Here is a 21,052-nt window from a genome sequence, read left to right on the forward strand (position 1 = left end):
AGGTTGAAATTCAAGGACTAAGGATTTTGCAACAAAGTATTTGACGGGTTCCATTCATGTATTTCCTCCTAAATTAAAACTGACTCATTTATTTACCTATACTGACTTTTAAAAGTGGAAGAGGAAGGGGAGGGGGAGGGGTTGGAGGAGGAGGAGGAGGAAGAGGAGGAGGAGGAGGAGGAGGAAGAAGAAGAACAAAAAAACCAGGGTCTCCCTGTAGCCCCAACTGGCCTGGAATTAACAGAGACCCACCCGCCTCTGCCTCCCAGGTGCTGGAATTTAAGCCTGTGCCACCACCACACCCAGTTGTTTCTTCAGCTACAACTATTTACTTATTGGTGTGCAGACTAGTGGAGCTCAAAAGACAACTCGCAACTCGGCTCTCTCCACCACGGGGGTCCCAGAGATCTCAGGCCAGGCAGCAAGCTCCTTTCCCCACTGAGCCGTCTTGCCAGGCCTCCATGAACTCTTGATCCTCCTGCCTCGGCATCTTGAATGTTGGGGTCACAAGTGTATGTCATTATGCCCATCTGGGGTTAACTTTTTAGAAGTATTCACTCTGTTACAAAAGTTATGAACTTCACTTCTCAAACTGGAGACATGAAATCAAAGACGCACTAATTATTCAATCACAGTACACTGTTTATGACTGAGATTATAATACAAAATATAAACTCTTTACTTAAATGACTAAGAATCCTGTTCTGGTTTCTTCTCTGTTGCTGTGATAAACACCATGACCAAAAGCAACTTGGTGAGGAAAGGGTTTAATCTGGACTACACAACCAGGTCACAACCCATCATGACGAACGCACGAAACCATGAAGGAAACTGCTTGCTGGCTCACTCACAGGCCCGTGCTTACCTAGCTTTCTCCTATAGCCCAGGCCCACCTGCCAGGGCTGGGCCCTCCATCAGTTAGCAAGCAAAAAAAAAAATCCCAAGACATGCCCACAGGTCAATCTGTTGTAGGAAGCCCCTCAGTTAAGACTCCCATCTCAGATGACACTAGGCTGTTGTCAAGGTGACAGTTAACACTAACTAGGACAAAGCCCATCCATGAATTTCCACAGAAAAGGTTTCTTCCTATGAAGAAGAGCTTATTAGTAATGGTGAGCTACACCAGACTCTCCAGCTCTGAGGGCTCGGGCTCAGGAAGTTGTTGTGATAGGCAGGAATCGTGGTCTCTTCTGCTGTTTCAAAGCTTCTACAGCTGGGAAACTAGGCTGGACAAGGCCACGTCTGCCTTCCAGAGTCTCCCTGTCTCTGACAACATACATTTCCTTCTGCATTTCTGATTCAGTGAACCCAGACAGAAAACAATGACAAAGTGAAGTCAGGTCAAAAGTAAATTTAAAAACCAGGCATGGTGGCACACACCTTTAGTCCCAGCACTTGGGAGGCAGAGGCAGGTGGATCTCTGTGAGTTCCAGGCCAGCCTGGTCTACATAGTGAGTTCCAGGCCAGCTGGGGCTACAGAAACACCGTCTCAAAAAGACCAAAAAGTAAAAAAATAATTTTAAAATGTAAAGACAGTACATTTAGACTAGTACATTAGACTAGTTAACTACATCAATATACTAAACCTCACTCCAAAACCTCTCCACAGAGCAATGGCTCCCTACCTCAGGAGCAGAGTCCGACAGGGAGCTTGTTCAAACAGAACACTGAGAAGGGAGCTAGTGTGGGAAAGAGACAGTCACTTCTCCAAAGAGGCCCAAGACCCACTTCAAGAGCACAATCCCTCAAACCACACCAGTGCTTAAAGGGGAGGGCCCAGAGCCTACCAACATACATACTACTGGAATATCCCAGATTATTAAGGGAATTTATCAAAAACCTTAACAAACACATGCTCATCATGAGACATTATGCAAGGTCTTTTAAAGGTTATGAGGTACCAGGTGATAAAGTATGTGCTTAGCATGAACCAGGCCTGAGTCTTACACCCCAGCACCAAATAAATAAATGAATGAACACACAGAAGACCTGGGTTCGAATCCCAGCACCCACATGGCAGCTAACAACTGTCTGTAACTCCAGTCCCAGGGGATCCGACAGTTTCTTCTGTCCTCCACGGGCATTGCATGACAGGGGTGCACTTACCTACATGCAGGCAAGGCAATACATGCATACTCATAAAAATAATAAAATATCTAAAAATAAATAAATAAATAGATGGGTTTTATAATACTTGAATTAGAAAGATGTTTTGCTGTTGCTGAGCCAGGGTCTCATGCAGCCTAAGCAGGCCTAGAGTTTATCCAACAGTTGAGAATGACTTTGAACTTCAGATCCTCCTGCCACCAGCTCCCAAGTGCTAGGTTACAGATGCACACCATCATCCCTGGCTTATGCAGAGCTGGACTGGAACCCAGGGCTTTGTGGTACTAGGCAAGCACTCTACCAACTGAGTCACACCCCTAGCCCTACAAAGATTTATTTCTTCCTAACATACATTCCAGTTTCCTTATTATCAGCAGACATATCTGGCTCATACTGTAACTTAGTCTTACCTCTTACGGAATACAACCAGCTTCTGTAAACAGAGCCTAGTTACTGAAGAGGCGCTTTAAAAAGGCATTGCGGGGCTGGAGAGATGGCTTAGCGGTTAAGAGCATTGACTGCTTTTGCAGAGGACCCGGGATCGATTCCCAGCACCCACATGGCAGCTGTGAACTGTCCTTAACTCCAGTTCCAGGGGAATCCGAAGTCCTCTTCTGTCGTCCGTGGCATTGCATGACACAAGTGCACTCACATACATGTAGGCAGTACACTCATACACGTAAAATAATAATAAATTTTTTAAAAAGGCACTTGTGCACTGCACGTGCAGCACAGCAGAAGCCAAGGGCACGAGGTACTGACGAGGCACTTACCCCCTTGGGCTCCGGGACGATCAGATGTGTGCACTTCTTGTTGAGGGTCAGCTGGCAGCTGCCCCCATGGAACGTGAGCAGAGCCCACAGGGCGCTTCTGTCCTCAGGCGACACCTGGCAGAGAGTCAGAAACCAGACATCACCGTCCATCCCGCCATGTCTCCATCTCCACTCTGCCTCCACAAAGGAGCTGGGGGCTGCTGCCCAAGGATGTCGGGGCGCAAGCAGGAGCAGCACTTGCCGCCGGCCGCTCTCAGCAATGCCACAGGCACCCAGTGAGCAAACGCTCACACCCAGGGCTGGGAAGCGGCTGGGTGGCAGAGCTTGCCCGGCATTTGTGAGGCCCTGGGTTAGATCCCGAACACCACGAATCACTTTAAAAACTTTCCATCTACATCCCAAAGGCTGAATGATTAATTCAGTCTATAACAAAAATGGTCAGAAAAACAAAACAAGGCAGAAAAGAACTATTCCAGTTGCCCATCAGTTCTGAAAATGTTTATGACAGCAACATCACAACCACATTTACAAAGAACCCTGCCTTCAAAATGAATAATTATGACACAGATAAAACCACAAGAGCCAAAGGGAAAACACAGGTATCATTTAACATGACAAACCTAAAGCGGATGTGAAAGGGAGTCTGTGCTTCACAGGGCTGGGCAGGCGCTGTGGACAGGCCTGTGCTGGACAGCAAACGCTGCCCTTTATTACTTACTATGTGCCAGGAGCTGTGCCCTGTGCTTCAGAACACAGGACTTGCCTCCCTCACACAAAGGACACCCAGGAACTAGATCCCTGGCACCTAGCACCTGGATGTGTCGGCCCAGGCCCAACTCCACACCACACTGCCTGCTGCTCCTCTAGGAGGGACATCTGGGAAAGGCAAACTAACTCCCGAAGGATAAAAAAGAGATGCTTAAGAGGAACACCAGGAATTAACCTTACGATAACCGTATAGACAGTGGAAACTTTCTGGGTGTATCTATTTTAAGTTGAGGATTATGGGTGCCAAGGAACCCTCAGGGCTTGTTGCATTTATTTTTTTAAAGTACTGACAAACAGCTAATCTCTTTTTAGATGCCAATGTGTGGTGTCCAGGCATCTAACACCTCACACTGATGCTCTAGCACCTGCTGGGTGTTCCACGCCAATCTGTGACTACCAGGAACATGTCAGCCTTCTCAGGTCATCTTCACATCGTGCCATCTCTCTGCTGACCACCCACTGGCATGTCAGAAGAGGGGGGCAGATTACAGCAACGGGACTTTCACAAAAACTCTTCCTACAGCACATGAAGAATTAAGTTTAATTATATGACAACACATTGATCCAGTGAAGCACTATATAATCTTTGTTTTTAAAAAAAGTGTAAAACCTAATCTAGATGCGGTTTAAAGACCGGAGTGGCCGTGTCAGGTAAGGACCACCTGGCTCACGGCTACAGTGAGTGCGGCCTGGCACAGGCACACACACCGTGGCACTGTGCTAAGCCCACCAGGGAGGAAGGAGCACCCAGGAGAGCCGGGTGGCTGTCTCTATTAACTAGCTGGTGTCAATGCAGAGCGCACTTAGAACGAAACCTGAAGCAGCTTTGGAGCATCTGCAACCACGGGATTAGAAGGTTCTTTCTGTCCCCACAGGTTTGGAGACATCCTGGTGAAGGACTGTGGGTACCTTTATTTTCATTTTATACTTCTCTGTATTTTCCAAATTTTCAAAAGCACTCGCTTTGCATGGGGAAGTGCTTTTCTCTTCTAAGCCGTTGTTCTCAGGTCCTGCCGGCTCTGACGCTTTGCCGTCCCCTTCCAGCACCAGGCTGAACCCAGCTCTCCAGCCTCCTGGCCCCTGAAGCTACTATGCCAGCTGCATCTAAATGCCATCCTCAGCATGCTAAGCCTCCCTGTGCCAAGCTCCTGCCCCAGCCTCCTCCTGTCGCCTCCATGTACCTCCACTGTGGACAGATGTCAGAGCACTAGCCACACCCTAATAGTCTGCTCTTTGGTTCCCTTGTCCCCAAAGAGCAGAGTCCCCACTGATCCCTGGGAATACATCCCTACACTCATCAGATGCTTCCTCCCAGCTGGCCTATAATCCCTCTACTAGGGAGGTGGGTAGAGACAGGACCACAAGTTCAAGGCCATCCTCAGTTACAGACCAACCTAAGGCTAGCCTAGGCTACATGAGACCCTACCTAAAGTCATTAAAAAGTGCCCTCTGTTCCCTTCCCAGGCTCCTCATACTCCTAAGTCCTGAGCTGCTGCTACTTCTCAGGGAACCAGGTCCAGTGCAGAGCACATGGGTAGCACCCAAGAAACTGCACTTCCAGGCTCCTCTCTGAGTCGCTCCTGGCTAGGCTCTCCATGAGGCCTGTCCTCACCCCCAACATCTACTCAGAATCTACGAGGCCTTGGCCTGCACTGCTACCAGCACGAAGGCAGATGAGCTGCGCTTTCTAACTTCTGCGAGCAGGAGCTCTCTTCCCCCTCTCCCTGGCAGAGCTCCAGTGTGGATCACAACCCTGATGGGAAGAGCCGTGTCACTGAGACCCACAAAGCAAGCACTCCTCTGGCCAGGTGATGTGTCTAAGCATGTTCATGCATGCGTGCATGTGCATTCCTCAGGGGCACCGAGCCTTCCACAGTCTTCGAGCCTCTGTCCCTTGTGCTGTCTCTACACTTGCACTTTTCTTGGTTACAGCACACTGATTGGACCACATGTTTAGCTATGTCCGGCCTGTCCATGCCAGTTCAGGTTAGAATTACTTCTGAATTAACATATACCCCAAGTCCCTTCACTGTAAGTTTGTTAATACAGCTTAAAACCAAATTAATATTTTTTAGCAAGCAGAAAACACTAGCGTCCCAAGGATACTGTCTTGAGCTGTCATGTGCAGGGTCTCTTCAAAGAAGGCTCATCAGTCCTCGTGTTACTCAGACCTTTCTGATCCTAAAGTGCTTTCTATTCTCCCAGGATACACTGGGATTTCAGCTCAGCTCAGTAAGTGACAAACGTGCTGGGGGTATATGTTAAGAGGTCCATAGACACCTAAGTGATTCTGAATCCAGCCAAGTGATGAATGTGTTGGTAAGAGACCCACAAAGGCCCAGCTGACTCCGAGTGTGGTTTTGCTTACTTGATGAATTTGCTGAGATGATGTAAACCCGTCAGTGGTCTTGCTAACCATGTGGACCACCCAGCCCTGCCCTGGACAAGGTGAGTCCCATTAACACTCTGCTACCTTGGCGCTGAAGTGGACAAACAGACCTCTCTCTAAATCACAGGCCTTTCCTGAAACCCCATCAAAGGACCCCACCCCCATCTCAGTGCCTGGACTGTGTACTCTGCCCACAGCTGCCTCGCCTAGTGGCTTCCCCTCTGGTATCCCCCTCCCCATCTCCCAGGCTGACCCCAGGCTGACCTCCCGCTCCCCTCAGCCCAGGCTCCAAAACCACTTAGAGGCCTGCACAGCTGCCTGAGGTGAGCTAGGGCCTCGGACTCACTGGTCACCCTCTCTTCTCTGTCTGTGGGCCACAGAACAAGACTGAAGGAACACACACAATCATTGCTACAACACACTCGTGCTTAGAGCCCATCCACACCCAGGGCCGTTTTCCAGTAATATAAACAAACACGACCTGTTCCGACCGACTCTTCTGTCATCATCTGGCTGAGCTGACACCTTGCTGCTGCCCTTGTACATTGACTTTCAAGCTCTGCAACCAATCTCTGTAACTGTGCCCGCTACCAATGATCTCCCCTAAGGCAACTGGCTCCTCTCTCCTAGACTGACAATTCCCTTCCACGTTCCTAAGTCTAGATAGTTCATGGATGCCCGGAATCCTGGGCCTCACACCAGCACCACCTTCGTCCCTCACACAGCAAGCTCTGCAACTGTCCATCAGTGAGCCCTGAGCTCCCAACCTAAAGCCATGACCAATCTGGCCCTGAACTTTGGCAAAGGCCACTCTGAGTCTGTGCAGAACACCTACAAGTCCCCGAGACCTGCGAGCCCCTCACTGCTAGGGTCCATGCTGTGCCTACGAACACAGATCCCAATCTTCACCTCCAATTCTCCAGTGGTGCGAAATTCTGATATCTACCCTGACCTCTATCACAGCCAGTCTTGGTTTACATACACCGATCACAAGTGACTTTAATCTTGTTTGTTTTCCAATTTCTCTAATGTAAACGTTTATAGTCCAAAATTGAACATGTATGTAAGGAAGCACCCGGGGGCTTCTTTTCCCAGCCCAAGCTCCAGGACTTGGTTTCAGTCCTCCCTGGTCTCCCCTGCCTGTCCTACAGCCCCATCTTCCCTCTGCAGGGACCACACCACCTGGTCAGTCTGAGACCAGCCCCAACTTTCTCTTAACCTTACTTACTTGAAACCCCCTCCTCCTGGTCCACTCCAATTCTGCTGTGTCCTCCTGGCCCACCTAGACGGCACTCCTGTCAGGTCTTGCCTCCCTCCAAACCAGAACAACACCCTCCTTTCTAAAGCACCTGGTCACACCTGGGCTACCTGGCTTCACCCAACATACGTTTATAAGCATGGCATGTGTGCTGTAACCCCATTTTACATATTATATGATGCCAAGTATTACATTTATTACCACTGTTAATCTACTGGTCTTTCTAAGCCTAAGTGTGTTCTCTAGTGTTCAACGCGGGTTGATACTAAGTAATATCTAATTACCACATTTAAAACCCTGTCATCATTTTATATGCACCTATGTTTGACTTCCTTGTTCCCCCAAGTCAAGTCTGCTGTACCTCACACCTACATCCTCCCCACCCCAACTCAAAGTGGCCTTCCAGTTCCTTCTTCACTGAATCTGAACCCCGTCTAGACGAGGCAGAGCCTGTGGAGCCTGGGCATCCAGCCACTGCCACTGTAATGAGGAAAACAGCACTCGCTGTAGCCAAAGCACAGAGGACCAGAAAGGCGGCGATGATGGACATGTCTCTCTCCTTCGGTTTTCCGGTGTGTTGGTTACAAATTTGGAATGTACAGAGAAGTATACGGAAAATAAAAATTGCATATAACCGTAACACTCAGTACTTAAAAGTTTGCATTTTAACAGCTTGTAAAGACCACCCTCATGTAAATATACATTTATATCAGACAAAAAAAAACTAAAAAAGAAAATCAAAAAATTTAATGAGAAAAAAACTGAAAAATAAATTCCTGTTCAAAGAAACAAAAGGAAACAAGTCTAAGGGTCCGCGTCAAGCAACGCGGTAAGAACAAAAGGGAGGTCTTTGGAACTCCACAAACTTCCAGATGTATAAGACACAGAAAGCACAGGAACTGCAGAGAAGCTTACTTACTCGTTGCCTGGACAAGGGAGGTGCACACTCAGACTGGCAACATCATGTGTTAAAGGTTAAGTCTGGCCAACAACCTAACAGTGGTGACCCAACACGCCCTGGTCCCGACCTGCAAGGCTGAGGGAGGAAGAGGCGAGGCTGTGTCCTTTCCAGCTCGTAAGCGCCTTGCTCTGCTCCTGTCTCAGAGGCCTGAAGAGAGGAAGGACGGGCCAGCTCCTCAGACCCGCAGGCGCCAAGGGCAGGCAGTGGGACCGCTGGGGACCGCTGGACAGAGAGAAGGAGCTCTCACCACCGTGCCCTCTCCTGCCTAACTACCAGTTCTAGCAAATACTCCAAGCCTTCCAAATGAGCCTAAAGACTATCAGCTCTGTGACTGACAGCTGCTGTCACAGCTTGGGCTTTTGAGCTGGGGTTAGGAGGAGACACTGAAGATGTACTTTTTAGAACAACAGCCACCTTTCTCAGTACCCAGAATTAACCACTATCAACACTCTCGTCCCTCCTGCTCTACCTGATTGATGTAATGTTGTATCCAGCTTTTCCCACTCAACCCATTTCCATAGAACATAAAAGTACCTTAACTATTACATGTGTGTGTAATAGGTTTCTTAAACATTTAGTGGTGTGCTTCCTACTGGCCTGAACTCACTATGGAGACCCGGCTGGCCTTGAACTCAGAGATCCGCCTGCCTCTGCCTCCCGAGTGCTGGGATTAAAGGCATGCGCCACCGCGCCCGGCCTGCCTTAGTATCTGATAAATGCTATGCGCGTCCACCCTTACTCCAAGCTTCCAACCCTAGAGAACCACCACAAGGGAAGCAGTTACTTGGAGGCTCTTTTCTGGAAGTCTCGGCTCACACCCCTGCCAGCAGTGCCTCTTCACCCTCACCAGCAACGAATACACAGTCACAAATACAACAGGCAGAGATTCTTATTTCACTGTCATTAAAACGTTCATCTGAATAAAAAGCCTATCAAATGTTTTGATAGAATTCTATGTAATTCCTTTTTACAAACTGTAAACTCACGGCTTAGATTTATCTGCTAAGGTCTGTGTTATTTTTTTCTTACTAATCTATGTGAAAGACTACAGTTCTGAGTGATTTTCTTTGCCATCTTCTAATTTCGTTTAAACTATTTAAACTAATTTCCTTTAACTATTCTGAGTGTGCCAGAAGTCGCTCTCACATGGTGGAGTACACAGATTCTAGGAAACACAGAGCTAGGTAACAAGGGGTCACAGGTCCAAGGGCAGGAGCACTCAGAGCTGTCATAGAGAAAACCGTGCTTACCTGAGAAAGGCAGGCAGTGATTCCAAAAAAAATCTGACATGACTCTGGAGAAAAACCATTTACTCTGTTTGACAGTCATTAAGATTGCAATGGATACGATGAGTGAGTGCGGCTGTGCTCCAGATGCCCGCGGCCACCGGGCATCCCTGCCTCCTCCCGCCCACTCAGTCCACTTAGAAAGTGAGACAGGCCAGAGGACCAGAGACCGCAGAGCAGACGGGAGGAAGTGAACAGCTTTCAGGAAAGCACATGGTAAGATCCGACCTCTCCACTCACATCGTGACTAAGATGGACAGAAGGCATTCATGCGAAAGCATGCCGACTTCCGAGCGGCCTACCTACATGCACACACACAGGAACACATGGGAATAGGCACACGGGGACACACATCTGAAAAGCAACATGGCAGGTACTACAGAATGGGGCAGAGGTGTCGCTTGTGCTACACAAAAGTCCCCCTACAACAGCCCACATGTCACCACCACCTCTGTGAGCTCAGGCATGACAACTTGGAGACCCAGGATCCCCTTTTTAGAGATAAGGATCTGAATACAAAATTCCCAAGATCCTTCCTGGTTCTGCAGCTGACTGGGAAGGTAACGAGTTCATTCTCAAGCCTGCTGTGCCTAGTAGTGTTCTCAGGAGTCTTCAAACCAACACAGCAGCTGGTTTCCCACAAACTGGACTGTTCGGAGCTCAAAGCAGAAGGACACCTACTGAAACAGGTGGACTATGATCAACAGACTCAAAATGACCATTCTGAACCAGCCATTCAGGTATACCGACAGGTCCAACAAATATCTGAGCCTTCCCTGTCTGCAATACACACCGGGATCCAGCACACCAAGTCCTCTGCTCCATCACCCAAGACATTTCCACCTCGCTATCTAACTCGGAGATTCTCTCCTAAACACTGAGGAGACATCAAGAAATCTCAAGATGTACCGCCTGCCAGTCTTGGGGCCCCTTTTTGGGGCTTTAGGCTTCTTATGGACAGAAGGCAAGACCTTGGGTGAGGTGACAGCTTCCTAAGGAAGTCTGGTATGTGCAGAGAAAGAGCCAGAATAGAAAAAGACCCAGAACAGAAAACGTGCCCCCACTTCAGAACCGTCCACCTTGCCGCTCTCTGAGAACAAGCACTATGCTTATAAAGAAACAAAGCAGACAGCAGAGAACACCGTCCCTCAGCTCTTTTGCCTCTGGAGCAAAGTGAGAGCCGAGCTGGGCTTGCTGAAGCTCTACGTGTGCTTCTGCGCAGCCAATGCTCAGTGTGCCATCCTGCAGTGACATCCCTGTGTGACAGACCCAACGGGGGCAGGAGCCCTCACAAGAGCGGCGGAGTGCAGCCGCAAAAGTAGCAGGTGAACGGCGAGCCCTGCCCAGGCCTGAACTCCAGCACCATTCCTGGATGCATCAGATTAATTAAGCGATTGCCAAAATCAGGCTCAGCTTGACCCAACCCCTGAGAAGCTTCATCCCTGCAGAGTGAACCAGAAGCCGCCGGGCCGCCAGGAGAAAACAGCAAGCCTGAAGAGGCCTCGCATGACCCAGCATAGGACAGTCACATGTGAGAAATGCCATGCGGCCAACACGGGCAAGGAGGAGGCGCCACAGGGCAGTCAGTTTGCTTAGTTTTCATTTTGAGATGGGGTCTCATGTAGCCCAGGCTGGACAGCCAAGGATGACCTTAAACTTTTGACTCTCCTGAGAGCTGGGATGAGCGGCGTGCACCAACATGCCCAGTTTTATGCAGTGCTGGGGATAAGTCCAGCACATGGTCCATGCTAGGCAAGCCCTCTACCAGCTGAGCTCCATCCTCTGCCCAAGCCAAGGTCTTCATCAACATTCCATTTTCAGCCTCCAGAGCAAGTGCTGAGCGGGGGTGGAGCATTAATAAACCTCCCATGGAATGGAATTAAAGATTAAGTTACTGTGAAACCAGGAACCTCTTCTCGTGGTCTCTTTCCCAGTATGCTCAAGCCATTCACGGCTTGGACTACAGAATTCTACAACTACCCTTTGACTACATAGAGCGGAAAAGAACTAGAACTCGTGCTCCTCGGTCCTCGCCAGAGTTGCCATCACAGCTTTGACCCTGGGAAGGACGAGATTGGGTACATACCATTCCGTACAGGATAGGAGACAGTAGGGTAGAAAGCGCAGAGGGAACAGCTGGCCCCAGCTAGCGAGCCCACTAACGGTCACTGCCCTCTAAACCCGCAGTTCTGTCCCAGCCTCAGCCCAGAAAAGGATACGGCAGGAGCGCTCCACACTGCACCGACAGCGTCACCCAGGAAGGCTGAAAAAGAAGAGAAGGCGTCAGGTCGTGCAGTCCGTCACCATCGAAAGGGCACACGTCCCTCGTTGTGCGTCTAGAATTAAAAGGTCCTGTTGTGACGCATTACAAAAGTTCATGGCCAAGACCAGGTGTTAACATCCAAGCTCCAAACTCAGTCCCAAGTCAGGCACCTCCGCAGCTGGTGAACACCAGGGATAGGCACTTGACCGTGGTCCACACGCTTCGAGCACTGAGCTTGTGAGCAGGGAAGCCGCTGCCCACCCCACCACAGCAGGAGACAAGCAAACAAGGTCGCTGGCTTCTGCTTTCATTTGGGTTTATATTAAGCCAAGGAGACACAATTTTTAAAGCAAAAAAAAAAAAAAACTATTAATCTCATGAATTCCAAATTCACATTCATTGAAGGATAAATTGCTACCTTTGGGGTCCTTTACATTCTTGGAAAATTCTCTCATTTTTTATGTACTTATTTATTTTATTTCTGGTTTTTTTGGTCTTTTTGAGTCAGGGTCTCCCTATAGCCCGAGCTGTCCTGGTGTCCTGGAACTCACTATGTAGACCAGGCTGGCCTCGAACTCACAAAGATCCACCTGCCTCTGCCTCCCGAGTACTGCCATATTTATTTTTTTTTTAAATTAAACCAGTTATTGTTCCAATAGTTCTAGTTCAAGAAATTTCAATCTAAAAGTGTAAGAGCCCAGTAGCCTCCACACACTCCCCCTCAGTCATCAGCACCGTCCTCAACACTCATTTGATATCTGTTTTGTACAGAGATACAGTCTCAATTCTCAGTAACTTGGTGATTTACACTGGTGATCTTCGGACTACTATCCGGTCCACCTCGGTGGGCCTCCAACAGGGAATGTGTGCTTAGACAGCACTTTTTCAGCAACATACACAATTCTTTTCCTTTTTAATTTGACGCAGAATATCATGTGGCTCACACAGTATGTAACTGGGGCTGGCCTGAACTTATGACCCTGCTGCCCCAGCATCCCAAGCACTGGAATTCCAGACCTGTGCCACCATGCTACTGACACAATCATTTTTAATGACAGGAATATAAAATAGTTTATAAAATAAAGACTGGTTGTACTTGGAATAATTATTTCATGGTGACTTCGTAATTTTAACAGAGGCTTTGGCTGATGGATGAAGTTTGACTCTCAGGAGGAAGAAGCCCCTGACTTCCCTCCATGGGTTTATCCAACATGGCTTGTTTTCTGATAATCCTGGGGAAATTCCAACCAAATCTAAGCACTAAGCCAGCACCACCGCGCTGTACCGGCCAGGCCTGACGTACCAACCTGTAGTCCACACAGTGAATAAGGCTGAGGCAGGAGGACACAGACCCAGGCCAGCCTGGGCTACATGGTAATAACACAGACCCAGGCCAGCCTGGGCTACATGGTAATAACACAGACCCAGGCCAGCCTGGGCTACATGGTAATAACATCTCGAGATAAAGCAAAAGCACAAAAACACACTGTGAGACCAGCTCTGAACTCAGAGCATCTTCTCAACAGGGACACCAGAAGCCAGACACTGGACGCCAAGGACCCACCACTGGGCTCCACGGGACAGTCCCTCGAGCAGTGCTGCAGTTGGGTGTCTGCTCCGAGAAGGCTGCTGGAGCCTGGAGTGACAGAACAACCAGGGCATCCTGTGTAAGAGGTGAAGTGGGAGGGAAAGGAGAGCCCCAGAGTGTGTTTGGCAGTTTTAGGAAGGACCGGTCTTCAGCCCTAGAGAGCCTTCCCAGAGACCACTGGTGCAGCTACTGCCACGTCTGCCCAAGCAGAGGAGGGACATGCAGTCAGGCACGCCAGCCAGAACACTCACAGCTCAGGGCACAGTGGAAGAGCAGAGCAGAAATAGAGGCAAAGGAGCAGGGCTGGAGAGTGCTCACAGGTGCACAACGAACGCTGGCTGCTCTTCCCCAGGACCCACATTCGGTTCCCAGTACCACACAGAGCAGCTCACAAACACCTCTAACTCCAGTGCCGGTGGATCTGACATCCTCTTCTGGTCTCCACAGGTACCCACATTTACACGCACATACACACAGACGCATAAATAAAAATAAGAAAATAAATTAAAACAAAAAAGCAGGGCTAGAAACACGCTCAACAGTTAAGAGCACTGACTGCAGAGGACCAAGAGTTTGGTTCCCAGCACCCACATGTTGACTAACAACCTTCCATAGTTCCAGGGGATTCAACAACCTCCTCTGGACTCGGCAGGCACTGCATGCACGTGGCATACTTACATACATGCAGGCAAAATACTCATACACACAAAATATAAATAAATAAGGAATATCTTGACCCAAAGCAAACACAGCCTGAGAGCTGGCACAACCAGTACTTGCCATCAAGTGCCAAGGCCACAGAGAAAATATTTCTATAAAAATTATCTTAGGAAAGGTAAGAGCCAGGAAGGAGGTACATGACCATACAGAAATGGTTCTACAGATGCCTGGGACCTTCTCATACAAACCTACAGCAATGGTGTCGGCATGCACAAGACCCATGCAAACTTAGGCAGACAAAAACCCAGCACAGAACTGTGGAAATGGACAGCACGCCCCACTCTTAGTCGAAGAATTAGTGGCAGCTGATTACTGCTAGGTGAGGAAGAGCTGATCTTCTTGAAGAGACTCTAGATAGGCTGATGAGACCCTGGTGGATGAACTTGGGACACTAACTTTACATGATAGGCCTTAACACAAATGACAGAATGAACTCCGGGGTGGGGGGGATGGGAGGTGCCAAAGGGGAAGAGGGATAAAGATGATTTTATGTATGAAATACACAAAAATTCAATTTAAAAAATATTTTTTTTCGGGGGGGTGTCTTTTTGAGACAGGGTCTCCCTGTAGCCCCAGATGTTCTGGAACTCGCTATGTAGACCAGGCTGACCTTGAACTCACAGAGATCTGCCTGCCTCTGCCTCCCGAGTGCTGGGATCAAAGGGCATGCGCCACCATGCCCAGCTTCAATAAAAAATTTTTAAAAATACAAAAAAACCTACACCAACCCCTCCCACCTTTACACAGCCTGCGTTTTCCACAGAAAGGCTGTTGCTAAATAAATGCAGTTCAGTCTGAAAGAAAGAAAAAACTATTTTAGGGGTTGGAGAGATGGCTCAGCAGTTAAGAACACTTGCTGTTCTTCCAGAGACCTGGATTCGAATCCCAGCACCCACATGGCAGCTTACAACCATTTGTAACTCTAGTTCCAGGGGATCTGACGCTCTGTTCTGGCTTCTACAGGCAATGCATGCACGCGCATATGCACGTGCACACACAGTACACTTACATACACGTAATTCCAAGTAATACACTCATACACGTAAAATAAAAATAATTGAAAAAAAACTATTTTAGTGGCCAGGTATGGTGGCACACACCTTTAATCCCAGCACTCAGGAGGCAGAAGCAGGAAGGTCTCAGTGATACATTGAGTTCCAGACCAGCGAGGTTACATAGTGGGATCCTGTCTTACACACACACACACACACACACACACACACACACACACAATGCACCTGCATCTCTCTCTCTCTCTCTCTCTCTCTCTCTCTCTCTCTCTCTCTCTGGGTTGGGATGATGGCTCAGTGGGTAAAGTGCTTGCTTCAGAAGCAGGAAGACCTGACCCTGGACGGATCCTCAGAACTCACACAAAGCCAGGCCCTACAGCGCACACCTATAATTCCATAGCTCCAACTGCCCAAGACGATCCCTGACTCTCACACAGGAAGACCTGACCCCAGACCCTCCGAACTCACACAAAGCCAGGCCCTACAGTGCAGACCTGTAATTCCATGGCTCCAATTGCCCAGGAGGATCCCTGACTCTCATGTACTGCTGACATTCGCAGCAGAGAAATAAAATCAGCCAGTCTCAAACAAGTGAAAGATGAAGACAGACACCGGGGGCTCTTCTGACATCCACTCATACACACGGCACACACAACCTCCACTTACACCTGGACATGACACAATACACATACATGAAAGATTAAAGGAAGAAAATTTTTAAAGTTTGGGTGTAAATGATGGGGGGGGATGTTCACTGATCATAAGGATGCTGTGTTATAGAATCTAATATCCAGGCCCAGGCTAAGGATGGAGCCTGCCTCTGGAAACCAGACCTCAGCCTTCCAACTCCAGCACCTGCAACATGATCGGAGTAAGACAGGCCTCAGTTCACTCAATAAGGAAAGAAGGGCCCCAAGAGCCCCAAGTGCAGGGAGACCAAGAACCTGCCACCTACACAACAGCCCCTGGGCAACCAGACACTGCCACGTTAAGTGCACTGAGATGCTGACATGGGTCATCCATTCAACTACAGCCAAAGTGGGCAAAGTGGGATGGGGTCTGCTCAGCCTCCCGCCTGCCCGGGGGTCCCTGTGTGGGATGAAGCTGCCTGCACTTCCGGCAGCAGCTGGCCAACCCTGGCTTCTCATGTGGGGACTACAGTCTTACTCATTCGCCTCTACCCGTCACGGCTCAGCAGCTTCGGCAATTTACGTTTGCTCTTGTTTGCTTCAGTGCCGGGGATAGAACTCAGGGCCTTAAACATGCTGGCACTGCTCGACCACTAAGCAATGCCCTCAGCCCTTTATATACAACTCTGTACGTGTACGATGTGCGCGTGCGTCCGTGCGTATGTGTGTCAAGGCCAGCAGGTGTTGTCAAGGTCTCTTTTTTCTTTTTTGGTCTTTTTGAGACAGAGTCTCCCTATAGCCCCAGCTGGCATGGAACTTGCCAAGTACACCAGGCTGGACTCGATCTCACTGAGATCTGCCTGGCTCTGCCTCCTGGGTGCTGGGATTGAAGGCGTGCACTACTACACCGTGCTGCCTTAGTCTCTTGAGACAGGGCCTCTTACTGACCATGAAGCTCGGCTGGTAGCCAGAAAACTCCAGCACCCTCCTGTCAACTCCCAGCACTGGCCACACGTGGCTTTTTACACGGGTGCTGGGGAGCAGAACTTAGGTCCTTATGCCCAAGTAGCAAGCCCTCTTACCTTCTGAGTCATCCATCTCCCAGCCCTAATTATTAAATTATGGAATAAGCTATCTTACATAGGAATTTTATTTCAGGATACCAAAGGGGGACCACGAAGTATTTACTCCAAAAGGTTAAGCCTTAGGTCCAACATGTTTAAGAGTCCGGTGACAGTGACCTAGGTTGCAAAAAGTATGTTCATAAGGTTAACTTTTCACTACAAAATTGTGTGAGACATGCAGTCACTTTAATTCCCAACAGCTCCAGGTCTACGAGAAAGCAAGCCAGAGACCAAAATGCAGACCAGAAACAGTCGCCCTTGCTCATAGCCAGACTCCCAGCAGGCCTGACCAGGGGCTGCAGGTAAAGCACCCAGTGTTCAGGAGCAGCACTGCAACACACATGCTGCTGTGCACATGCAGCTCTGCATTTACTACCACGTGACTTGTCCTGACTTAGCAGCCTCCTCAGAGTTCAGAGAGAACCTCTTGTGACTCCTGAGGCAGATCCACCTTCAGGCTCATTTGCAAACGTCATGCCTCCTAGGTGTCCCAGAGCCCAGACACTGGGGACCGCCAGCCAGCTTCTCAGCCTGGTCTCAGTAGCCTCACTCCTGTTACTACAGAACGGGGATCATCTGAACACCGGCCCTTCAAGGGAAAACAGCAGAGGTACTAGCCGGGGTGCAACGTCTACTACAGGTAGGAACCAGGGTCACCAGGAAATTAACAAAACTTAAAAGCAAATGGTCTAACTCGCTGCCGGTACAGTTCTCACAGGATAGTACAGTATTTGGGCTAGAAAAATCTAAACAAAGTACCCACCAGCCAAGACCCCACACTCTACAACAATGTCCAAAGGCAGGCCGGGAGCAGCCCAGGGCCACCAGCCAAGGCCCTACACTCTACAACAGTGTCCAGAGGCAGTCCGGGAGCAGCCCAGGGCCACCAGCTGAGGCCCCACACTCTACAACAGTGTCCAGAGGCAGGCCGGAAGCAGCCCAGGACTACCAGCCAAGGCTCCACACTCTACAACAGTATCCAGAGGCAGTCCGGGAGCAGCCCAGGGCCACCAGCTGAGGCCCCACACTCTACAACAGTGTCCAGAGGCAGGCCGGAAGCAGCCCAGGACTACCAGCCGAGGCCCCACACTCTACAACAGTGTCCAGAGGCAGGCCGGAAGCAGCCCAGGACTACCAGCCGAGGCCCCACACTCTACAACAGTATCCAGAGGCAGTCCGGGAGCAGCCCAGGACTACCAGCCGAGGCCCCACACTCTACAACAGTGTCCAGAGGCAGGCCGGGAGCAGCCCAGGGCCACCAGGTAGGCAGAGTGACTGGTACTGTGACTCTCGTCATAATGGTCTGGTGGCAGCAGAGCACAGCCTCCTTCCTTCAGCTGCTCAGCAGAGATCAGGACCACGGCCACCAGGGGAAGGAACCCTCCTCTCTCTCCCTTAAGAGGCTTCTGGAATCAAATGCACTTTCTGACCTGCAAACGCCCATCCCATGAGGCAGCGGAGCCACTTCCTGGACAGGTCTCTGGGGCTGGAGAGCTGGCAGAAGAGACAGGAGGGCAGCATTTCTACGGCAGGTGGAACGTTTGACCCAGGACTACTTATGCAGAAACCTTGCTCTGCATGGCCACGAGCCTCCAGCCCTGAAGCTGAGGAGACTGAGAAGTCCCAGCTTCGTCTATCTCCCAGCTTCCCAGTTAACCCGCTGATCATGGGCAAGGCCTGCAGAGGGCCAGGCCAGGGGTTGAGACAGGGCTGTGAGAGGTAAACGGAAAGGCTCAACCTGGACTCTCTACTGACCTTTACAACAGGCAAGTCAAAGACCTCCCGGGCTTCTCCCACCTCTGGGTTGTCGCCATCCTCTGAGATGATAAGTGAGGCCAGGGCGTTGTAGGAGACCTCCTTGGCTTTTCCAGCTTTAAGAAGCTGAATAACCTAATGAAACACAACAAACAACACAAATTTAAGTGGAAAATACTGTGCTGTCTTTCCAATTCCTGGAATTGGAAATTTATATTTATAATTATTAGAAATGATAGAAATTTTTAATAAAAGTACAAGGTATCAGGCTAGGCGTGGTGGCTCATTCCTTCAATCCCAGCTTTCAGGAGGCAGAGGCAGGCAGATCTCTGTGAATTCAAGGCCAGTCTGGTCTACATAAGCAAGTTCCAGGCCAGCCATGGCTACAGAGTGAGCCCTGGTCACAGCAAATACCTGGTATCTCCTACACAGAACAAAGCCATTCCCTCTGGGTGATAAAACCAACCAGACACTTGGACACACTAACAAGCAGCAAATGTGACACTCAGATCAAGTCACTGAGGTGCACAGCCAACCACTAGCCCCTGCTGTCCTCCAGACAGAAAGAATAGGCCAGGACACAATGGTAGCTGCTGAGGTCTACAGGGCCTTGTCCTGGGCCTCCAACCCAAAGTCTGGGGATGGGTAGTTCTACCAAAGACAGGCAAAGTTTCTGGAGGAAGAGCTCTACCGGCAGAATAGTGACTTGTGGGTGTCAGCCAGGCAAAACACATGCACTGAGAGGCCCAGCACTCCAGGCACCAAGCAGAGGGAACACCAACAGTACAGTATTGGGTGCTATGCACAACAGGGTCCTTAACTCACAGGAGGATTTCACACAGCAAAGTGATACCACCAAACCTTATGGAAAGATAGCTAACAGCACAGGAACACGTGGTGGGCTGATCATGCACCCAGACCTGACAACCCAGTTGAGTATCAGCAGCAAGAGGAAAAGTGACAGAATTAGCCAGACAGTAACCAGAAGGGCCCAAGCAGAGCGAAGCCCGCCAGAGTGCAGCACCCCGAGGAATGGACCGACCAGGGCACTGCCTGAATGTCCATGTAGGTCGCTTCCCTGGTGCCATGTGACAGCGGATGGTAGGTCTCCAGTTAGGAAAGCCTTGCACTACACCCCAGGCCTCTCTCCTCAGGTCAACTTTTCATGACAATTTCCCAAAACAACAGTTCACTGTACCGTCCTCCTCACTGTACCCGCTCACAAACTCTAAGGCAGAGCCTTCCCGCCAAACTGTGAAAACACAGTTCTGAAGACTCCCAAATCAAGTGACACCGCCTTCCCAACTCCGCAGCCCATTCCGCCTCACCAAGTCTACCTCGTTGCTGCCAGTGACCATCCTGACGCACTGCAAAGTACATAAATCCCGATTCCTAGCAGGTGAAGCAACATCTGCCTATGCCCAGGCTCAGCAGCTACTGAGGGACACGGGGATGACGTCATCCTCAGTGGCCTACAGAGATGAGCTGCCCCACAGCACCGACCACAGTTCCATAACCAGCACTCAGGTGCACATGACACCAGGTTCCATGCTTCCTGAATCTGCAGTTACAAGATCCAGAGAACCCAGGTTTGAGTCCCAGCACCCACATGGCGGCTAACAACCTTTGGTAACTCAGTTCCAGGAGGATCCAATGGTCAGGGGCACTGCATGACAGAAGTGTGCTTATCTGCAGGCAATATATGCATACACACAGAATAAAAAAAATAAATTTTAAGATTCAGAAAACGGGTGTTCTGACTCTAAAGTTCGTAGAAAATAAACTGCTTCCTGTGACAAGGGCCCACCAGGGACACTTGTGAGCACCTACACTTCACACACACTCAGCTGAGTGTGTTCTTGGGTTCAGGTGGCACTGGGTCAAGTGCCCCGTAAGAGCCAAAGTTCTAAAATGAGGAACAATTAAGTGAAGAGAAAATTGGGAAGCAGGGGTGATCAATTCCGGAAAAGGCCACAGTGACACATGTCGATCACTCTGGACTCACCACCTGTTTAACGCTGAACAGAAGTCTCCGCGCCCCAAAGTTAAGTGTGGGGGGGGACCCAAGGGACTTCCCTTCAACGACTCTTAGGGCGCCTGTCTATGACATCATGAACCACGATGCAGACGCAACTATACGGCAAAGATAAAGGGAATGTTGGGGAAAGTACCGTGAGAAAGAGCGAGGCGAGGTGCAAGCCGGTCACCACACGCACGCAGTCCTGAGAACCCACAATGCCCCGGCGGCGGGGGGGGGCATTAGACGCTCCCGCCGGTGCATTTGCACACCTACCGTCCGCAGGAGGGAAACTGAGGCTGGGAGGCCCGGGCGCCCCACCCCCCACCCCGGCCGGACCCCCAAGCTGCAGCGCCCGGCTCCGCACCGACCCGCCGGATGCTCGCCAGCACCGCGCCGGCCCCC

At 49.9% G+C, this 21,052-nt stretch overlaps 1 protein-coding gene across 4 annotated transcripts in view; it reads right to left on the reverse strand.

Annotated features, from left to right (window-relative positions):
- Nucleotides 1-20,875, reverse strand: part of Paxip1 (PAX interacting protein 1) — a 55,890-nt gene extending 35,015 nt beyond the window's left edge. The window contains exons 1-7 of one of the 4 annotated variants that reach the window (XM_029570480.1): nt 20,802-20,875; nt 18,631-18,765; nt 11,761-11,804; nt 9,506-9,569; nt 8,323-8,477; nt 8,214-8,220; nt 2,880-2,993 (exon numbers count right to left, since the gene is read on the reverse strand). Coding sequence is in view for 1 of the 4 variants with exons in the window: in XM_017801722.2 (XP_017657211.1) it covers nt 2,880-2,993; nt 11,628-11,630 (117 nt within the window). In the remaining 3 variants the exon portion in view is untranslated. The other 3 variants (XM_029570481.1, XM_017801723.2, XM_017801722.2) reach the window with 3 other exon arrangements.
- Between the last annotated feature and the right edge of the window lie 177 nt (nt 20,876-21,052).

Source organism: Nannospalax galili, unplaced genomic scaffold, assembly GCF_000622305.1.
Source record: "Nannospalax galili isolate Female #2095 unplaced genomic scaffold, S.galili_v1.0 scaffold302, whole genome shotgun sequence".
Lineage (NCBI taxonomy): Eukaryota > Metazoa > Chordata > Mammalia > Rodentia > Spalacidae > Nannospalax > Nannospalax galili.